Raw genomic sequence first — 18,741 nt, 5'->3', positions numbered from 1 at the left:
CTGCAGTGAGCAAAGTTTTACGAAGGTCAATCACAGATTGAGAGACAAAACATTTCTTCCAAACCTCAAACTTGATCCCAAGTTGTTTAGCGGTTATCATACAGTTATGTATCAATTCATTCATCCAGTGATTAATTTGTTGGTTTATTATTAACCCCTTATTTTATACATCCATTGATATATCATTCGTTCATTCATACTTTATATCCATCCAACCATTTATACTTTATATCCATCCTACCATTTATTTGGGAAATAAGCATCTGTTTGATACTTACTTGAGCAATTTCAGACCTTGCTATAAATCCAGCTTTTTGTGTTTAGATATCTCTACTCTGGATATCAGTTGTGGGATAAGTCTACATGGAGATGCACATGTTTGTTCCATATTGTTCTTGTTTCTTTTGAATTTGAAATTTTGGTAATTTGTTTTTTAAATACTGGTAACTATCAATAATCAGAAAATTGAGCCCTTCAAACATTTCATTGTATTTAGTGCCTTAAATTTTTTATTATAATAACTTTTAGAAATGTAAGTCGACATAGACAACTGGTACGAGATGACGTAATTTTTGGCCTACCGTATGCCTCAGGTCCTCACACACGTCGACTATCAGGATTGAGAACCTCGCCACATCCATTCTGCAGTTCTCCTAAATCATAGTCGACGTGCACGTGAATGACGTCATTTTAACCGCTCAAGCTCAGCATGAACATCGACATTTCCCTTTTAAAACAGAGTTTTCAGTGACTTTTCACACAATTAATGTAAGTTGTACGAGCCATTATGTCTATCATTTCTGAAATTGCTTTCTCATCTCCAAAATATATATCGATATATATTAGTCCAGTCAATATAGAGTTTGACCCGCCACTAATTGCAACACGAGATATTCCACTGCAATTCTTTCAAGGAAGGTCACCTAAACAACATACTAAAAGTCCCAAGAAATCCAAGCAGTGGAAATTTATGAAATTTGCATATTATGCAAATTAGCCATAAAAAGTTAGAAAAATAAGCAAAATAGCCCAAAGATTACAAATTGAGTGTCCAAAACAATTTAATTTGAACGAAAATTCATGATAAATAACTGTATTCCATGTTTTTTGTCAAAAGTGCAAAAAAATCTACCTCATTTGCATAATATGCAAATTAGCATCCTTATATGGAAAGATGTCAAGGTATTGTGATTTTTCTCTCATTAACTGCTTGAAAATTTCATTAATATTGAAATTTACATGCTGCTATCACTAAGGACGTTGAATACATTTGTATTCAGCTTAGTGTCTGTAGTGTAATTTGCATATTATACAAATAAAAGTATCTAACATGTTATAAATATTCAAGAAAACACACTGGTGATACATCCCTCAAAGATTGCAAGTAGATTATCTATTGAAATTGGAATATTGCAATACCTTACAGGGAGGTTTCCTAAACACCATATTAAAAGTCCTTAAATATACAAGCATATATAGGAAAATCACAAAATTTCCATTTTATGCAAATTAGCCATAATAAATTACAAATAAGGCAAATAATCCAAATATTGGAAATCAAGTGCAGAAAACAATACGAATTGAACTGAAGCCCATGATAAGTTTTACAAATTTTGTTATTTTTAAAATAAGAAATCGTAAATAAATCTACCTCATTTGCATATATACGAGCATTTTTATATGGAAAAAAAAAATCCAGAAATTTTGATTTTTCTCACAAAAACAGTTATGAAAACATTTCAGTCTAGATCAATATGATGTGATTACTAAGAATGGCAAAAACATTAATAATCAGCTTAATATCTTAAGTGTAATTTTACATAAAATTATTATGCAAATAAACATCCGACATGGATCCCACTGCTTGAATGCTTCATTATTTCCATCCAAGTCTTGCTCTCTTCTTGACTTTGTAGAGACTTTGCGTTTCTTGCGAGTATAGTCCACGCTAGCAAGCTCCTGGATTGCCAAGTGATCAGCACAAGATGTCACATCCGTGCAAATAAAAGCTTCGAATATTTGGTCCTTGTAGCACACCACTTAGCTTATAAAATTGGGGTCCTTGTGTTTAAAGCGCTTAACGATAAATCTCCACCCTACATATCAGAGCTCTTATCTCAGCATAGACCAACACGCAGTCTCAGATCAGCAGATCAAGCATTGCTGAGGGAATCTCTCAACCACACAACCTGGGGTGACAGAGCCTTCTATATCTCTGGACCAAAGCTGTGGAATAGCCTTCCCAATGTATCAGGAGAGCAGAGACCCAATCAACTTTTGAGTCTTACCTGAAGACCTTTCTGTTCCCCACTCCAACATTATCCCAAGAATAACTCAATTGTAGCATTACTAGAACAGTACTTGAACTGAATGATGATCCTAAGCACTGTTTGAAGACATTGACATTTGTGAGATATTTCCTATTTTTGAGCAAGCGCCATGAGCGCCCAGCTGAGGCGGATACCGGTGCTTTACAAGAACCCATCATCATCATCATCATCACTTATCTTGGTGGTGAATATGAGTACTTGCTTGGATCACAAGATCTCTGGGCATGTTTAATAAAAGTAACAATGGGCATTTGCATATACGAGCGACATGAAAGCCATTCATAAATTCATGATGAAGGCTTAAAGTGCATTATAGGCATCTTTCTCAGATACAGGAATCGTGATTAGACGTTCTTGCTGAATCCAGTTGCTGCTTCATGATGAAGCATCCATTTTCTGTTCTCTCCTCTTTGATAAATCTCCTGTGGCAACCATTTCCAAATATTAAAGCTATAGTTTCTAAGTAAGTCGTATGCAAATTATGATATTAATGTATTGATTATTATGGTAAACAGAAATTCCTCAGTGAGACAATGAACATACCAGATGGAGGACTAAGCCAGATTATTGCCTTTCCAACTAGAGGACACAACATAATGGAACACCCTTAACATCACCATCAAATACCATCCAACATTGATTAGACAGTGTGTACCACTTCCAGGATTTATTTGCCACAATGTGTTACTCATGGGTATACTGTGAGGTTATCCAATGGAATAAACATATTCGTAATTATGGTACGACTAAGGATATTCTTCTGGAAGAATGCTGACTTTAATAGTGTCATGCAGATGTACTTTGGACAATCATACAACTCTCTGTACTGAAATCCGACAAGTCGAGCATAGGAGACTGAATGCCAATCAAGAGGACTTTAACAAGAACACACCGTTAACCATGTCTTCTTCCGACACAAGTTGCCTCAATGGACAATGGACATAAGTTGTGTCGTAAGATGTCAAGAGTTTTAGAGAAAGGCTAGGAAGGCTTGCACATTTTAGAGCTCCAAAAGCATCAGTAAGGTAAAGCTCAGAATTGCTACAATGCATTAAAGAGGACCATAAGAGGGTTTGTAGACAAGCCTATAATACATAATTTGCTGACCGGATTGACAATGATCCAGGCTGTAACAATTAGCATGTTGGGAGCCCTTAATATCAATAGCTATGACTACATTGGAATAGCATAATTAAAGGAAGGCAAAGATTTTTAGTCTTAGTATTCACCACTGATCATGATGATGATGATGATGACGCTGCTCTACAAGTCCTGACCCAGATATGGCCAGATAACATATTGTTTAGTCAAACAGGTGTAGCCAGACTACTGAAGACATTGTTAAAGAAAACACCCTGCATGAAGCTACTAGGCCAGACGGAATCTCTGCTACACTTCTTAATGAGACTACTCATCAGATCTTACCATAAGTTTGCTTTTCCTGGCCTCCCTTTATCATGTTTATACGGTGAATTTTCAACAAAGTACATGTATAAGTCGTTCCCATTCATATAAGAAAGGGTTGTCAACTCTAACAAACTACACACCAATTCAAATACTGTGCTTTGTTCTTGCCGATCCCATGATCATCTTGTCAGACTAACAACGCGGCTTAGGAAGCGACGAACATATGTCCAGTATTTTTCCTTGAATATAAATCATATTAGGATAGATTTGAATGCTTAGTGATAGCAGCATATTAATTTGAAAAACTGATATGTTTTCACTGCAGTCAATGTGATAAAAATCAAAATTTCTTGACATTTTCCATATAAGGATACTTATTTGCATAATATGCAAATGAGGCAGATTGGCTAGCTTTTTTAAATAAAGACATTGAACTTATTTATTCATCATGAACTTTTGTTCAAAATTACTTGCTGTGGACATTTGGATTAATTTCCTCATTTTTTATTTTTTTAAATGGCTAATTTGCATAATATGCAAATTAATTTTCAGGCATTGGGATGAATTCTCATGCTTTATAGTAGCATATTAATGTCAACATTAATGAAATGTTTTCAAGCAGTCTATATGAGAAATATCACAATATCTTGACATTTTTTCCATATAAGGATGCTTATTTGCATTATATGCAAATGAGGTAGAAATTTTTGCACTTTTGATTAAAAACATTGAATTCAGTTATTTATAATGAATTTCCATTCAAATTAAATTGTTTTGGACATTTAATTTGTAATCTTTGGATTATTTCCCTTCTTTTTCAAAAGTTTCATGGCTAATTTGCATAATATGCAAATTTCATAAATTTCCACTGCTTGGATTTCTTGGGACTTTTAGTATGTTGTTTAGGGGACCTTCCTGGAAAGCATTTCAGTGAAATATCTCGTGTTGCAATTAGTGGTGGGTTACCCCCCTATTCTGGCTAGATTGACTGGACTATATCCTAACTCGCGTAAGGAATCAAAGCAAGTAAAAGGGCAAGTGTGCACAAGCTGCACCTTTGCATCACCCGACCGGGTCGCCAGATCTTCCGGCTCGGGCAGCGTGTCATGACCCGCTGGTTATCATGTTTTACGTGGATGTACGTACACGTACAAGTCAAATGAAATTTAAAATATTCGCATCTGTAGTGAACATGGGCAGACGACGTTAACTCGAACGATCAGACGACTGCGACGCCATTCTCGTTCACTGCTCCTAAAACTCTCTATAATTACTTTTTCTGCCACTTTTCCAGTGATATGAGTAGGCTTTTTCTGCCCTAACTACATGCAGTGAGAAGAGTGATTTTTTTCAGAATGGAAGTGACATAAAACTATTAAACTTTTGAGACAGATTTTTTAAGGCTCTATAATAAATGTTTTATTTACCCAGGGTAGCCACTTAAGTGAAGCCCTGCACAACACAATGCTCTATATTTTTTTATGTACTGCTTGAATTACAGCCATCTAGCCATCACCGAGTTTAAACAAGTTCAACATGTCCAACAAATCCAATCATTCTGTGAAAATTCATTTTGAAACTGAAATTTCCATACTGTAAATAAAATATCATTAATCCGTTGTCAATAAATCAGTTGCTGGAGGAAATGCCTGAGAATTCTTGATTTTTTTTCTGGTGCACATTGTACAAAATATGCATAAATAGGTCTTCTGAATTACAATGATATCGAAGTAATATATCATCATATAAGATCAGAATGTTTCAAGAGTGATATTGGACCAGGGATTGTATTCTGTTTTGTTTATCAAGAGTTGGCAAAATTAGCTATGAAAATATTGCTATATGTTAAAATTCCCATGAACAAAAGGGGGCCAGGGCCTTGGTTTATTTACCCCCCCCCCCCCCCATTTAAGTTACCTTTCCTTTTAAACAGAATTTCCAATGTATTTGAGACTTGAAGACATTAAACAAAATGAAAATATAACTAGCTGATATTAATGATTGAAATATCAATTGCACTTTAATCATCAGTACAAAACATGAAATGTGTGCTTTCATATACACAAGATATCAAATTATAAGATAGTTTGATTTACATGTTGAAATACATATACAGTGAAATAACTTTACACAGAATACATGTTTCAGTTACCCATCACAGTGCACTAAAATACTCAAAATGGTTTATATAATAATACTAATAATCATTTTACATACCGCAAATTGCCTCTAAGCGGTTAAGAGAAAGGAAATATGAAGAGAAATAGAAATAATTTGCACTACAAAATGTATCAAAACTAATATTACAAATTACAACTAGTCCTCACCAGATCATGAATAAGAAATACCATTTCAAATTGGCCAACAAACAAATGACATGATCAATTTGAGATTTAAAAAGATGAGTTTTAAGCATAACTTTAAATGTATTAACACACTTAGCATTGCAAATTTGTAGGGGGAGATTGTTCCAAAGAAACAAAAAGCTGCATAAGAGAAAGAACGTTGACCGTATTGTTTGTATAAAGAAGTATGAGATCAAGAAAGAAGAGATTGAGAAGCAGAACATAGAACTCAAACAGTTTGATATCGAGGAAGGAGTTCAGACAGGTATGAAGGAGCTATACCACGATATGACTTGAAAGCAAGAAGTATTTGTAGGTGATACGAGAATAGGAAGCCAATGGAGTTTACGAAGCACAGGAGTAATGTGGGAAGAACGAGGGACACAGGAAAAAAAGACGAGCCACAGTGTTTTGGATGCGCTGGAGCTTTGAGGTCAATTTTGTGGAAAGACCAAAGAGAAGGGAATTACAATTATCTAAGCAAGATGTGACAATTGTAGTAAAAGTCATTACAATTTTTGTATTTAGAAAATAACCCAATCATGACTTTGTTTAGTTTTATTTTTTGTATAATCAGGGAACTGTTTGTATATCCATGATCTGATAATAATTTTTTATAATGCCTCTTTGTCTAACCAGAGAAGATAACATATTTTTTTGACATACCTTTTAACATCAAGAATTTTATATACCTAGCTGCAAGGATCCGATGACCAGGGTAATAATATATCTGTAAAGCGATTAGATAAGCACTATATAAATGCGGGATATTATTATCATTATTAGCTAATTTTCAAATATCAGCTGATGCAAATTAAAAGGACTGAAAATCTGATTTAGCACAAGACTAAAACACCATTCCTTCATTAACTGCAAAATAGGGTAAATAATGAGGTAATTTCATCGTCCTTCAAGTACTCTATTCTTTATATGGTCAAGGTTTCCACCCTGATATTACATGATAAATATCCAGATTTTTAAAAAGCAAATGTCCATTCTCTCATGGAGTGAGTTTCATTTGATCAACAGCTAAAATTGTTGAACACTGAAAGCCAACAATTTCATAAATGTGAATGGCAGTAGTCTAGATCAGAAGGGGGAGGGGTATAATGTCCCCCCCCCCCCTCCCTGCCATTCCCAATACCTCCAAAATAGCCCAGTCCCTTTATGAATAACGTCTTATACTCCTTCATGATGTAGACTAACAGAGTAGAATCTACTCATTTTGGCTACCGGTAGAGTTGGCCAAAACAGAATTTGGCCAAAAATGGGCAATTATCACTAGAGACCTAATAAAGACAGTTTTGGATTAACTTGTTAGGAAAACTTTGTTTTTCTTCTTGACAGCAAGATTAATATATAAGATTTACTATATCAATATAATTGCATCCTTAAAGTACCGACTATTGACTTCTCACCCTTACAATTAAGATAATATATAATGAAAACCTGATTTCATTTATGGTGATATATAGCACAGCATATATCTCATAATTTGTTATTCAAATTTCTAGATGTGCTATCAATATTCAAATAATTTTACATTATTACATTAATTTTACCTCACAGCTATAAACTTCATGAAATGAGGAGTCAATGTACAAAAAGCAAGAATTACACATGCTGCGAGACTCGTCATTAGTTGCAAAGCATAGTACATAAAAAGTATCTCAAATGGTCAACAGAACTGACATGGATACTATACACAATAAGATGAATTAAAATCTGTATTGTCTTTAAGGCTGTAATAGTACTGACTGCTTTCTATTTTCCAGAGTTGTCCCTCATTCTGTATCTGGAGACTCATTTCTGTGGACATGATCGTTTGGTGTGACCTAGAAGAGATGATACATAGCATATTATCAAACTTAGAACACAACACTTTTCACGCCTTTAACAGCCAAGTCTCATTATATCAATATTGTCAAGTTATCTAATGGATGACACAAGCTTTTTTTTCAACCCTAAAATCACGAAGAACTCTCTTTTTAAAGACTAAAATATAAATAAGCAAATCAAAATATATACAAAAAATAAAACTATCCTCTCTCTAACTGAAGGCAAAATTTTGACATGTTTTGCAGTTTAGGATGATCAATATCATTTGTTAGCGAGTAAAGTTTGGCGCATCTTTAACAACCAAAGCTACCAATCTTATTCACACAGAAATTAAATCTGTCAAATGAGAGCCTGAATATAATGAATGCCACAACAAGGTAAATTTTAGGGCAGTCTCTGTTAATCTTTTCACGATGAACAGGATCCAGACAGCTGTAATCCTGCTTTTGGTCCCTTACTAAAAATGATGTACGTATACCTGAGTGGAATTTCAAGAAAAGTAGGAGTGGCAACATACAAACAAAGCAAAACAAAACCCAAAACACAACCTTATATCAGCTATTTGTGGTATGCCATGATTTGTCCTTTGCAACCTTGACTCACACTAAGTTTTGATCTTGATTTAAGTTAGTTGGACCTTAGAAACGGGATCAACGTCTTAAATGTTTTTTGTTTTGTTTAATCTTATGTATAAATAAATGAATGGATGGAGGAAAGAACAAACAAATGAATGAAAGAAGAAATAAATGAGTGGATGGGTGGGTGGATGGATACACAGTATGAATGAATGAATATATCACTGGATGTATGAATGAAGGGCTTAATAATAAACAAATAAACAAATTAATCACGGGATGAAGGAATGGATAGATTGATAAATTGCTGTATTGATAGATTGAACAATGGGTGGATAAATGAATGAAAGAAAAAAGAATGAATGGAATGATGAATCGATTAATTTAAAAAAAAAAATCAATTTGTCATACATATACCACTGAATTACCTTCTTCATGACACAAACTGCATGTCGGTTTCCTTCTCTTGCTCTGCCCACCTCCACCACCACCACCACCACTTCCTCCTCCTCCGCCTCTTCCTCTCCCTCTTCCACCTCGACCACCTTGGAATGAAGATGACCTGTTACCTGCTCCTCCTCCTCCTGGATCGGGGTAAATAAATTAAGCCTTATGGAATTGGGATATCATGTCAACTTTTGAAATCAACAGAAGGTATTGAAGACAGACAAGCCTGGAGTGATGCAGCACAGAAATGGGATGTATCCAACAGACCATTCCAAATGCAAATGTTTTTTTCTCTCTATAACTTCAAACTTATTAAAAGAGCTTTATCAACTGTACACCATATATAAATCATAAATTTGCATACAAATTGAAACTCAGTATTATAAGGTTCTTGATCACATTTCACTTATCTCTTAAATTATCATTACCAATAGCATTCTAATTGGCCATTATGAATCCAAAGTAACTGGAATGCAATTGTTTCTTGCACAAAATACAGATAGATTTTACGCTCATGACTGCTTAAGAAAGCCCACAAGTAAACACATAATATCTTGGCAAAGACCCTGCATATGATGAAAAACTGTTGAAGTTGTACAGTTTTGGGCCATGAAATCAGTGGAATATGCCCCCCCCAAAAAAAATAATAATAAATAAAAAAAAAATGAATAAATAAATAATAAACACACAAATAAAAAAAAGATAAATGAAATAAATGAATAAAATGAAATAAAATAAAAGTTATAAATGAATGATAAAGTAATAAAATTAAAAAATAAGAAAATAATTTGATTAATAATAATAAAACAATAATGATAATAATCATCATCATCATTATAACAATAATAATGATAATAATAATCAATAAAGTAAAAAAAAAAAAATAATGGATCTGCAAACATACCTCTGCCACCTCTAGAGCCCCCACGGAAGCCACCTCCCCCTCCACCAGTCTTTGGTTCTTCATCAGCCCACTGGAAGTATGAACATTGCTTCTCTCTTGGTTTACCACACACATAGAACTGACGACCTTGGTTTGGACCCTCCTTCTGAACAGTTCGTCTTTATAAGAACATGGATTAGAGGATACAAAATTACAAACTACTTTATGAACTATGTCATCACGGTGACATGGCATTTGCTCCTGCTTTATTTTTGTATTTGTATTCATTTATTTATTCCACTTTTAAAACAAATAACATAATATACATAACAAATGTATTTGTAAACATAGTGTATCAATGATCAAATTAACTATTTAACAAGTATTTAACACAAGGTACACTACAAAATGTAAAAAAAGGGATGGGCCTAAATAACAAGCAGAGCTTTCGTCCAAGATGTAGGGTTAGGGTTCCAATATGGGTTTTATGTTAGGTTTAGGGTTCTAGGTTAATGGTAGGGTATAGTGTTAATATAAACCCAAGGATAAAGTTGGTCATTCCATTAGTGTGTGGAATATAGAGCAGATCAATTGTCGCCAGAGCAAATGTCATTGAACCGCCATCATAACTAAGATGAATACTGAATACTTGTTAATTTTCTTGGCAGTTTATAGTTTGCAAACTTTCTGCTTTGATACATGGCCATTAAATTCAAATTGGAACATCACAAAACTTCCCCTAACAGTCCAAAACACCAGAAATATGTGTATACAAAGTATATTGCACATACACTACACATATTAAAGGAGAATGAAACCCTTGAAACCAGCTGAATCCATATCAAAGAGAAAAATCTAAGAAACATATTGTTGAAAGTTTGAGGAAGATTGAATGAATAATAAGAAAGTTATGAGCATTTGAATATTGAGATCACTAATGCCATGTAGATCTTCCCATTGGCAATGCGACCAAGATCTGTGATGTCACACACGTACAACTCCCTCATTACTTTAGTACTTATTTCACTTATATTCTCACTTTTATAGAGTCTATCACAAGGTGAGGTGTTCTCTTTATATGAGAGGACAAGTGCAGAGGTTTCACAACATTATATCATTGATGAATCATTTGTCATATGATTAGAATGAGCAAAAAGAGATGTTTTGGGGTATATTTTCAGTGTCCAAAAGGGGAGAGTTGTTCATCTGTGACATCATAGATCTTGGTCGCATTGCCAATGGGAGAATCTCCATAGCATTAGTGATCTCGACATTCAAATGCTCATAACTCTTCTATTGCTAGTCCTATTTTACTCAAACTTTTGTTGATCTTATTCTTTGATTTTTCTGCTTTCAAAAAAGCTATCTTGCTCCAAGAGTTTCATTCTCCTTTAAAGATGGAGAGATACATGTACATATGCTGGACCTTGTTAGATTTTGGTGAGAATTCTCCTTGTGAAGCTAAACAAGTGATCTCAATGCTACATGCAATCGATCGTGATTAGACTAGTAAGGTAAAGATTGCAAACGGCCCCTGCCGACCTTTGCAGCTCTGTTTGTAGTATCAAGTTTCATATGGAAAAGTGAGGACACGCAAAGAATGCTTCTGATTTCATTGATTATGGTTTGGAATCAAAATTTTTTCAATACTTATCATACATAGATAAAGAACGGTAATTTATTCATTGGAAACTCATTTCTCTAACTCTTTGTGCGCAGGGCCTTGAATTATTTTCAGGGAGGAAAACAATGGATTGTTTGAGTGTGAACTGCGGAGTTCGCGCAATAGAGTGTGCATTGGTGCAAAGTACGCGTGGAAAGAGTTACATTTTTCCCTTTATTTCAATATCCCAACATTCATTCCGACCGATAAGCCGTCATCAGAATCCAGAAAGATAAAAATTCTGACACAACTCAACCTCAATTATCAAAAATCTAGAAATTGGTGAAAATCAGTTAGGAATTATCATTCTATCTCTTTATCTAACACCTTCTAAATATGATCAAGCATGAAACATGGGTGACTCTGCCTTAGTCAAATCTCTTGGGACCACGGAAAATCTCCTCAAATTGGGTGAAATTCAACTCGGAAGATGTTCTTAACACATGTTTTTGCACATTCTGGTCTGAAATAATGCTTTGGGTTAGATGATTATCGGCTTATGGATGGTTGACTAATATAGAGTCTACTGTAACAACAAGCCAGAAAAATGAGTGCTTTCTGAGTCTACTTACTGTACTGCAGCATCATTGCACTGGCACATAACCTCCCCCCACACATTAGTGGAAGAACCCTGGTCACCAGAACCATAGCCACTGGATCGATCACTCACCCTGCCAGTGGCAGGGGTGTCGAAGCCACCACCGAAGGAGGGACTTGAGTTGTTCCAGCTTGTATTGCCCGGCCCTGGTGTTGAGGTGTTCTCCGTGTTTTCTTCAGACCAGAGGAAAAAGTTGCATCCTCCTGATTGGCATTTGAAGAACTGTCGACCTGGAGGGGAAAAGGGAGGACCATGAAAGTCAAGTAAAATGCAAGGGAGATATCTCGATTCAAAATCCATTACATTAACAGTCATCCATTCAAACGTTTTCTTCATCAATATGCATGTATTTGTTTCATTTATCAATTCATTCATTCAACAACAATGAAAATTCACCCATTTACTGACTGATTGATTCATTCATTGAATCATTCTTTCAATCAATCAATCAATCAATCAATCCATCAACCGTCTTACATCTATCTATCCATAACTCACTTCCAATGTTCATTCATAATAATTTTTCATCTAATAATCCTTCAAAATTTACATTTATAATGTGCAAATTGTAATATACCTGATATTGCATCCACAATACTTGAGATAGAAAATATATGTTTTTGTTAAAGGATAAATACAGACCCAACAATCAATTCATTTTTCTAGGTGTGCTATGGTTGAAATTCCTGAGAGTTCCTCACATACCCAGTGATGTCCATGGAAAAAAAAAAAAATGATGCTTGAATTCATTAATTCAAGGCAACATGTTTGGGAAGTCCCTTTCTCCCACCCCCCCCCCATAAAAATCTGGGGGAGGGGTGTTTCACAAATCTTTAAGTATGACTTATAGTTGCACTTCAATTCAAGTTGCATGCAGTAAAACACATCACCACATCAGTCAGATCATGTACACAAGGCGCACTTAACTGCATATCATCCAATCAGATAACGTGTTTGGTGTTTAAGCAGGACACAAAGTCACACTTAAATCTTTGTGAAAACCCCCCTGGGTATGAAGATTATTCTAACCTTGATTAGGACCCTCTTTCCTCACTGTGAGTTGAACAGCATCTTGACCACAGCTACACACCACAGCATTACTTGTACTTCCACTGTTTTTATTACCATTCCTGAATAGGTGAGGGGGGCAATTAGAATCAGTGGCTCGAATTCACAAAGGTGTTTTAAAAACCATGGTTTAAGCAGCTTTCATGTATAAATTAAGCCTAATTAACCGCATAAACTTAAAAATGTCAATGCTAATGCTCGCTTTTGTTACAGTGCGCCAAAATGACACCAGTTGCCATGGTTGCATACACTATTTTATTCACGAGTCCAATGTTCTGAATTAATGAGTCAACTGATTTTAACAGTGGACTCATGAATAAAATAGCATACTCAACCATGGCAACAGGCGTCAATTTGGCTCTCTGTGACAAAAACATACACATCAGCATTGGACATTCTTTCATAATACGCGGTAAATGAGCGAAACTTATACAGAAAATCTGTATAAACCATGGGTTTAACTGATGGTTTTAAAAACCAACTTTGTGAATTCGGGCCAATGAGTTGGATAGAAACCACATCACTACTTTTGCAAAAAGTGACAGGACAAATTGTCATTTACCATAAAACCATCTAGATGTAGCTATCTTAGTAAAGTGAAGCCAAAGGGGTGATAGTTTGACTCAACCAGTGAAATCAGAAGGTAATTCTTTGCTTTTATTCTGCATCTACAATTAATTCTAAGACAAACATAAATAATATCAGAGCCTGTTCTTCTAGTTCTTCTTTTACAATCAGACCTCACTTATCCAGACACTAATTTAGATAAAAAGATCTTTGATGGAATTCCTCAAACCTTCACCTTATTTTTCTGTTATTTTTACAACAAACTTTTTGTCAGGGTTAAGTTCCCTGTTAAAGCCTCTGTAAATTGATAATTTGCTTTGTTTGAAGTGTATAAATGAAATTGTATACAAAGCATCTTTTAAAGCATATCTTTGATTACAATATTACCTTGCTGAAATTTGAGCTAAAGGGGTCCTTGCAGTATCATTTCCAAAGGATGTAGAGTACGATCTTGATGAGGAAGAATTATTATTCCATCCTCCTCCACCCCCACCCCCTCCTCTTCCCCCTCTCGAGTTTCCAAACTGTCCATTTCTAGTAGATGATGAAGATGACGACGGAGCACTACCAGAGTCAAACCAATGTGAAGCTTCATCATCCATGTCTATAGAGCTTCCACCTACAAATCCACCTCTTCCTCCTCCTCTTCCAGTGCTGTTCAAAAATCCTCCACCTGTACCTCCCCCTCTTCCTAGACCTCCTCCCCCTCTTCCTAGACCTCCTCCTCCTCCTCTTCCTGCACCTCCTCCTCCAGCACCTCCTCTTCCGCCGCCGCCACCACCTCCCCCTCTGTTTACAGTTCTGTTGCCAAGAGCTGTAAATGAGAGATAACTTGTAAGTAAATTGACACTGCCAATGCAGAAAAAGATATTTCTAACAACTACTTGTGAGGTTTAATGAAAGTATATGTATATGAGAAAATATATATATTGTACTCATTTTATACACATGTAATAAATTCATTCCTCAGTAAAAATGGCATTTTCTACTTGAAGTTGTTGAATAAGCTCACACTAACTTGATTTTTCTGTTTCTACATTTAGAAAAGTGAATTTCCATGCTGATCTGACAACTGTTGTTTATTGCTCTATAACATTAAGATTTCAATTTCAAATATTCCATTTTCTTGATAATGATATTGAAACATATGATACTAGTCATGAGGCCCGAGTCACAGTTTCTGGAACGACGGAATCCTTCCATGACATGCTAATCCTGCTTTCGATTTCTTTGGTTGCGGTTTGGAAATCAATATACTTATGATATATATTAAAAGAATTTTTAATCCTTGATATTTTTATTGAAGTACGGAAAGGAAAAATTGCTGACATGACTCAGCCCTGTTACATTGACAATGATAATGAAAAAGATGAATAAGATCGATAATAGCATTAATGATGTCCATTATGACACTGACCATGATGATGATGAGAAAAATGATGATGACGATGATGACTATGATGATGATGATGATGAGGATGACTATGATGATGAGGATGATGATGACTATGATGATGACTATATGATGATGATGAGGATTATGATGATGAGGCTGATGACTATGATGATGATGATGACGATCATAATGATGGAAATGGCAATAATGATGATGACGATGATGATGACAAAGATAATAATTAGGATGATGATCAAGAAAAGGTGATCATAAAGGTGTTACATACCCTGACTATTCTGATCTCTTGGTCTAAGGTAAGATAGATTGAGATCCAAGACATCTTTGAGTGTTGTGTCACACCCTCCGATACATCCTTCATATCTATAAAAAAAAGAAAGATAAAGGAATAAACATTGGCTATTGCAGCTGGATAGAACACTACATCCAAAATTGGGTAATACAGCTATGCGGGTCCTACAGCTAGGCACCACTCATTGCACATCAACTTCAATGGCAAAATGCGAACTCTATGTATGGAACAGTAACTGCAGTGTGATAAACAATTTCTATTCAGATTTTCTACTGAGGCTGTAATAAATCACGAAATACAGGTTAATTTCTTACTTCCCTCCAATAATATAAACTTATTTTAGAGATTGAGGCACAGGGAATACAACTCCTTGCTTGATAAATTTGAGTGCATTGCTTTGGGACCCACCCCACCTTTGGGGGCAAAATAAAGACGTTTTTAAAAAGCACAGCAAAATTTTTGTTCAGTCATTTTTGTTAGATTTTTTTCTTTGGAAAAAGATCTTTAGAATATTCACCACACATTAGAGTTAGACAATCTGTTAAAATATTGAAATTGTAACAGTTTTTATTGTTTGTAAACAAAGTGCATAGCTTTATTTCCATGTGTTCAGAGTGGGACAGATTGTGAAATCATTTTCAAATACTCCAATTTAACAATAATCTAATAGTCACTGAGTCCACTATGTGAACACTACATGTATGTGAACACTTACACTGTAGATGTATCCAGAGTGTGAACTCATCTTCACAGTGTTAAAATTCTCAAGTTTAATACTGGGTGTGAATCTCATACGCAGAGTCCGCTATGTGAACACTATATGAAACTCACACTGTCGAGGTATCCAGAGTGTGAACTCATCTGCACACTGTTAAAATTCTCAAGTTTAATACCGGGTGTGAATCTTGTACGCACAGAGTCCGCTATGAGAACGCATTGTGAACACTCACACTGTAGATGTATCCAGAGTGTGAACTCATCTTCACGCGGTTAAAATTTTCAAGTTTAATACCGAGTGTGAGTCTCGTACGCACAGAGTCCACTATGTGAACACTCACACTGTAGATGTATCCAGAGTGTGAATTCATCTTCACACTGTTGAATTTGAGCATTCTAAAGCTGTAAATTACACATTCACACAGTTGACTGTAGGAACACACTCTGTGACATTGCGATCTTTCTAGCAGGGACTGTAAACAATGGTGTGTAAAGGACACTGGACGATTTTACCAATTTTAATTGATACATGAAATGATCTTCTCCATATGGGGGGGGTGGTGGTGGTAAGATTTCATAACCTTTTTGCTAAAAACTACTAAAAAATATAAACAAAATTTCAACTTGCAAGCAATGCATAGCCTGAAATGTATCTTACTCGTATGAACTTAATTTGTGTGCTTTACTAAAATCACTTACAATACTAGGATTGTAATTATCACATTATAAAAGGCTAGATGGATGCTCGACTGCACACAGTCGAAATTTATGCATCCGCCATTGCCAGATCTGAATAATATTGCATACCTTATCCTGATATTGTTAACAAAATCATATTAAACTAATCACATGTTTAATCTCAGGTGATCATGTTGGACAGGTAGCTCCAAATCAAGGGTTGAATGAACAATAAGCTATAATCCAGCTGAGGAACCTTCCATAAAAGTAAAACGTGGTTTCAATAATAAATGCAAAGTTTCATGAAAAATTCGATCTCATTCGATCACATGCCACAATTTCAGTAGCATGGATTATCGTAGGATAACAAGCTTTATGTAATATGATCCAGACTTACTCAAGTGGTATCATAGGAGGTACAGATCCTCTCTTGAACTTGAACTTGATCTTATTGACTGGTCCAGGCCGACACTGAAATAAAGACAAGTCAAAATCTATTGTTAAGCGTCAACTCTCATGGGGAATATGATATGATTAGAACATTTACTAACAGATGTTGTCAATCACCCTGAGTGAATTTTCTTCAGTTTTACATGAAAGCAATATGAGACCAGGGCCCCATCTTACAAAGAGTTGTGATTGATCTGATCAACCTTAACTATATGGAAATCAATCAATGCCATAATTTTTCCTACAGGAAATTTGCACGACGTCTTTTTGTAAACAAAGAGGAGCACACTGAATTGACAATGGTGATTGTATGAACAGTCATCCTAATTATCAGAAAACATTTTGAAAAAAGTATTTTAGATGATGACGTTGCTGGCTTTCCATAGTCGTGGTTGATTGGATCAATTGCAACTCTTTGTAAGACAGGACCCAGGGGCCCGTCTTATGAATCAACCGCACCTATGGAAAGTCGGCAAAGTCAACATTCAAAACGCATGTTTATTTAAGATAAACCCATCTAGATACGATGTAAACTCATACAGCCGTCGATGTCTTGAAAATTCAGTGTGCTTCCCTTTGTTTACAAAGGACATTTTATAAATTTCCTGCAGAAAAAATTAAGATGTAGATGGATTTCCATATAGTTGTGGTTGATCGGATCAATCGTAACTCTTTAACGGGGCCCGGGAGCATCCAGCATTTTATTGTTGTATTTCTACCCTTCATCTGTAAAATGTGGCACACTTCCACTTCATATCAATTATGATTTATGAAAGACCAGTTTGACCGGACATTTGCTCCTATAGCATTTGGTTCTGCCTGATTTCCTATAAAAATATACTTCATAGGGTTAAGGTCTGTGGTAAAATTTTGGGTTCAGAATTCTGTAAACATTAGGCTTAGGCTCAGGGGATAGGCTATGTGTATGTTTGGCAATTTGTCAGAGAGAATGTTATGTCATGGCATCAACCATCAAACAAATCAAATGTATCTGTGATGACATACCTGTTGACAGACGGTATCGGAAACCTCGGCAGACTCTATGACAGCCGGGAACCAGACGGCCGCTTTGCATCCTGGGTACCCCATACAGCTGACCATCCATCCACCGGCTTTCCTCTCCTTCAGGGTCATTGACTCGTTACAGTGCGGACATTTCCTGACAATGGAGGGCGCACTCACCTGTAATGCTGTATGACCAAATCACTGTTATCACGCTGCTTTGAAATCATACTAAAAACAACCCATTTATAACTTATTCATTCAAAACCTACTTATTCAAATTGTACAACTCAGCAATGTATCTTTTTCTTTCTTTTATTTTCTTCGCTAATTTTCCTCGCTCTGATCAATAGTGCCTGTTTGGATATCGACAACAATGTGACGCGATTCAAATATGTTGATGACTTAACACTGCTACAGTCTCGCGAACACAATCAGCAATCGCAGCTTCAGGGAGTCGTAGATT

The 18,741-nt window shown here is 35.5% G+C and overlaps 1 protein-coding gene across 1 annotated transcript in view; it reads right to left on the bottom strand.

The window, feature by feature from the left end:
- Positions 1–5,731: 5,731 nt before the first annotated feature.
- LOC129270265 (DNA topoisomerase 3-alpha-like) overlaps positions 5,732–18,741 on the bottom strand; it is a 36,528-nt gene continuing 23,518 nt past the window's right edge. The window contains exons 19-27 of the mRNA XM_064105445.1: positions 18,279–18,463; positions 17,221–17,294; positions 15,405–15,499; positions 14,110–14,536; positions 13,117–13,217; positions 12,062–12,317; positions 9,848–10,005; positions 8,925–9,080; positions 5,732–7,917 (exon numbers count right to left, since the gene is read on the bottom strand). Of these exons, the coding sequence (XP_063961515.1) occupies positions 7,886–7,917; positions 8,925–9,080; positions 9,848–10,005; positions 12,062–12,317; positions 13,117–13,217; positions 14,110–14,536; positions 15,405–15,499; positions 17,221–17,294; positions 18,279–18,463 (1,484 nt within the window). The 3' untranslated portion in view covers positions 5,732–7,885. The remainder of the gene's footprint in view (positions 7,918–8,924; positions 9,081–9,847; positions 10,006–12,061; positions 12,318–13,116; positions 13,218–14,109; positions 14,537–15,404; positions 15,500–17,220; positions 17,295–18,278; positions 18,464–18,741) is intronic.

This window comes from Lytechinus pictus, chromosome 10, assembly GCF_037042905.1.
Source record: "Lytechinus pictus isolate F3 Inbred chromosome 10, Lp3.0, whole genome shotgun sequence".
Taxonomy (NCBI): domain Eukaryota; kingdom Metazoa; phylum Echinodermata; class Echinoidea; order Temnopleuroida; family Toxopneustidae; genus Lytechinus; species Lytechinus pictus.
Note: the sequence above shows the minus strand (reverse complement) of the source record. Positions and strands in the feature narration are given on the sequence as shown.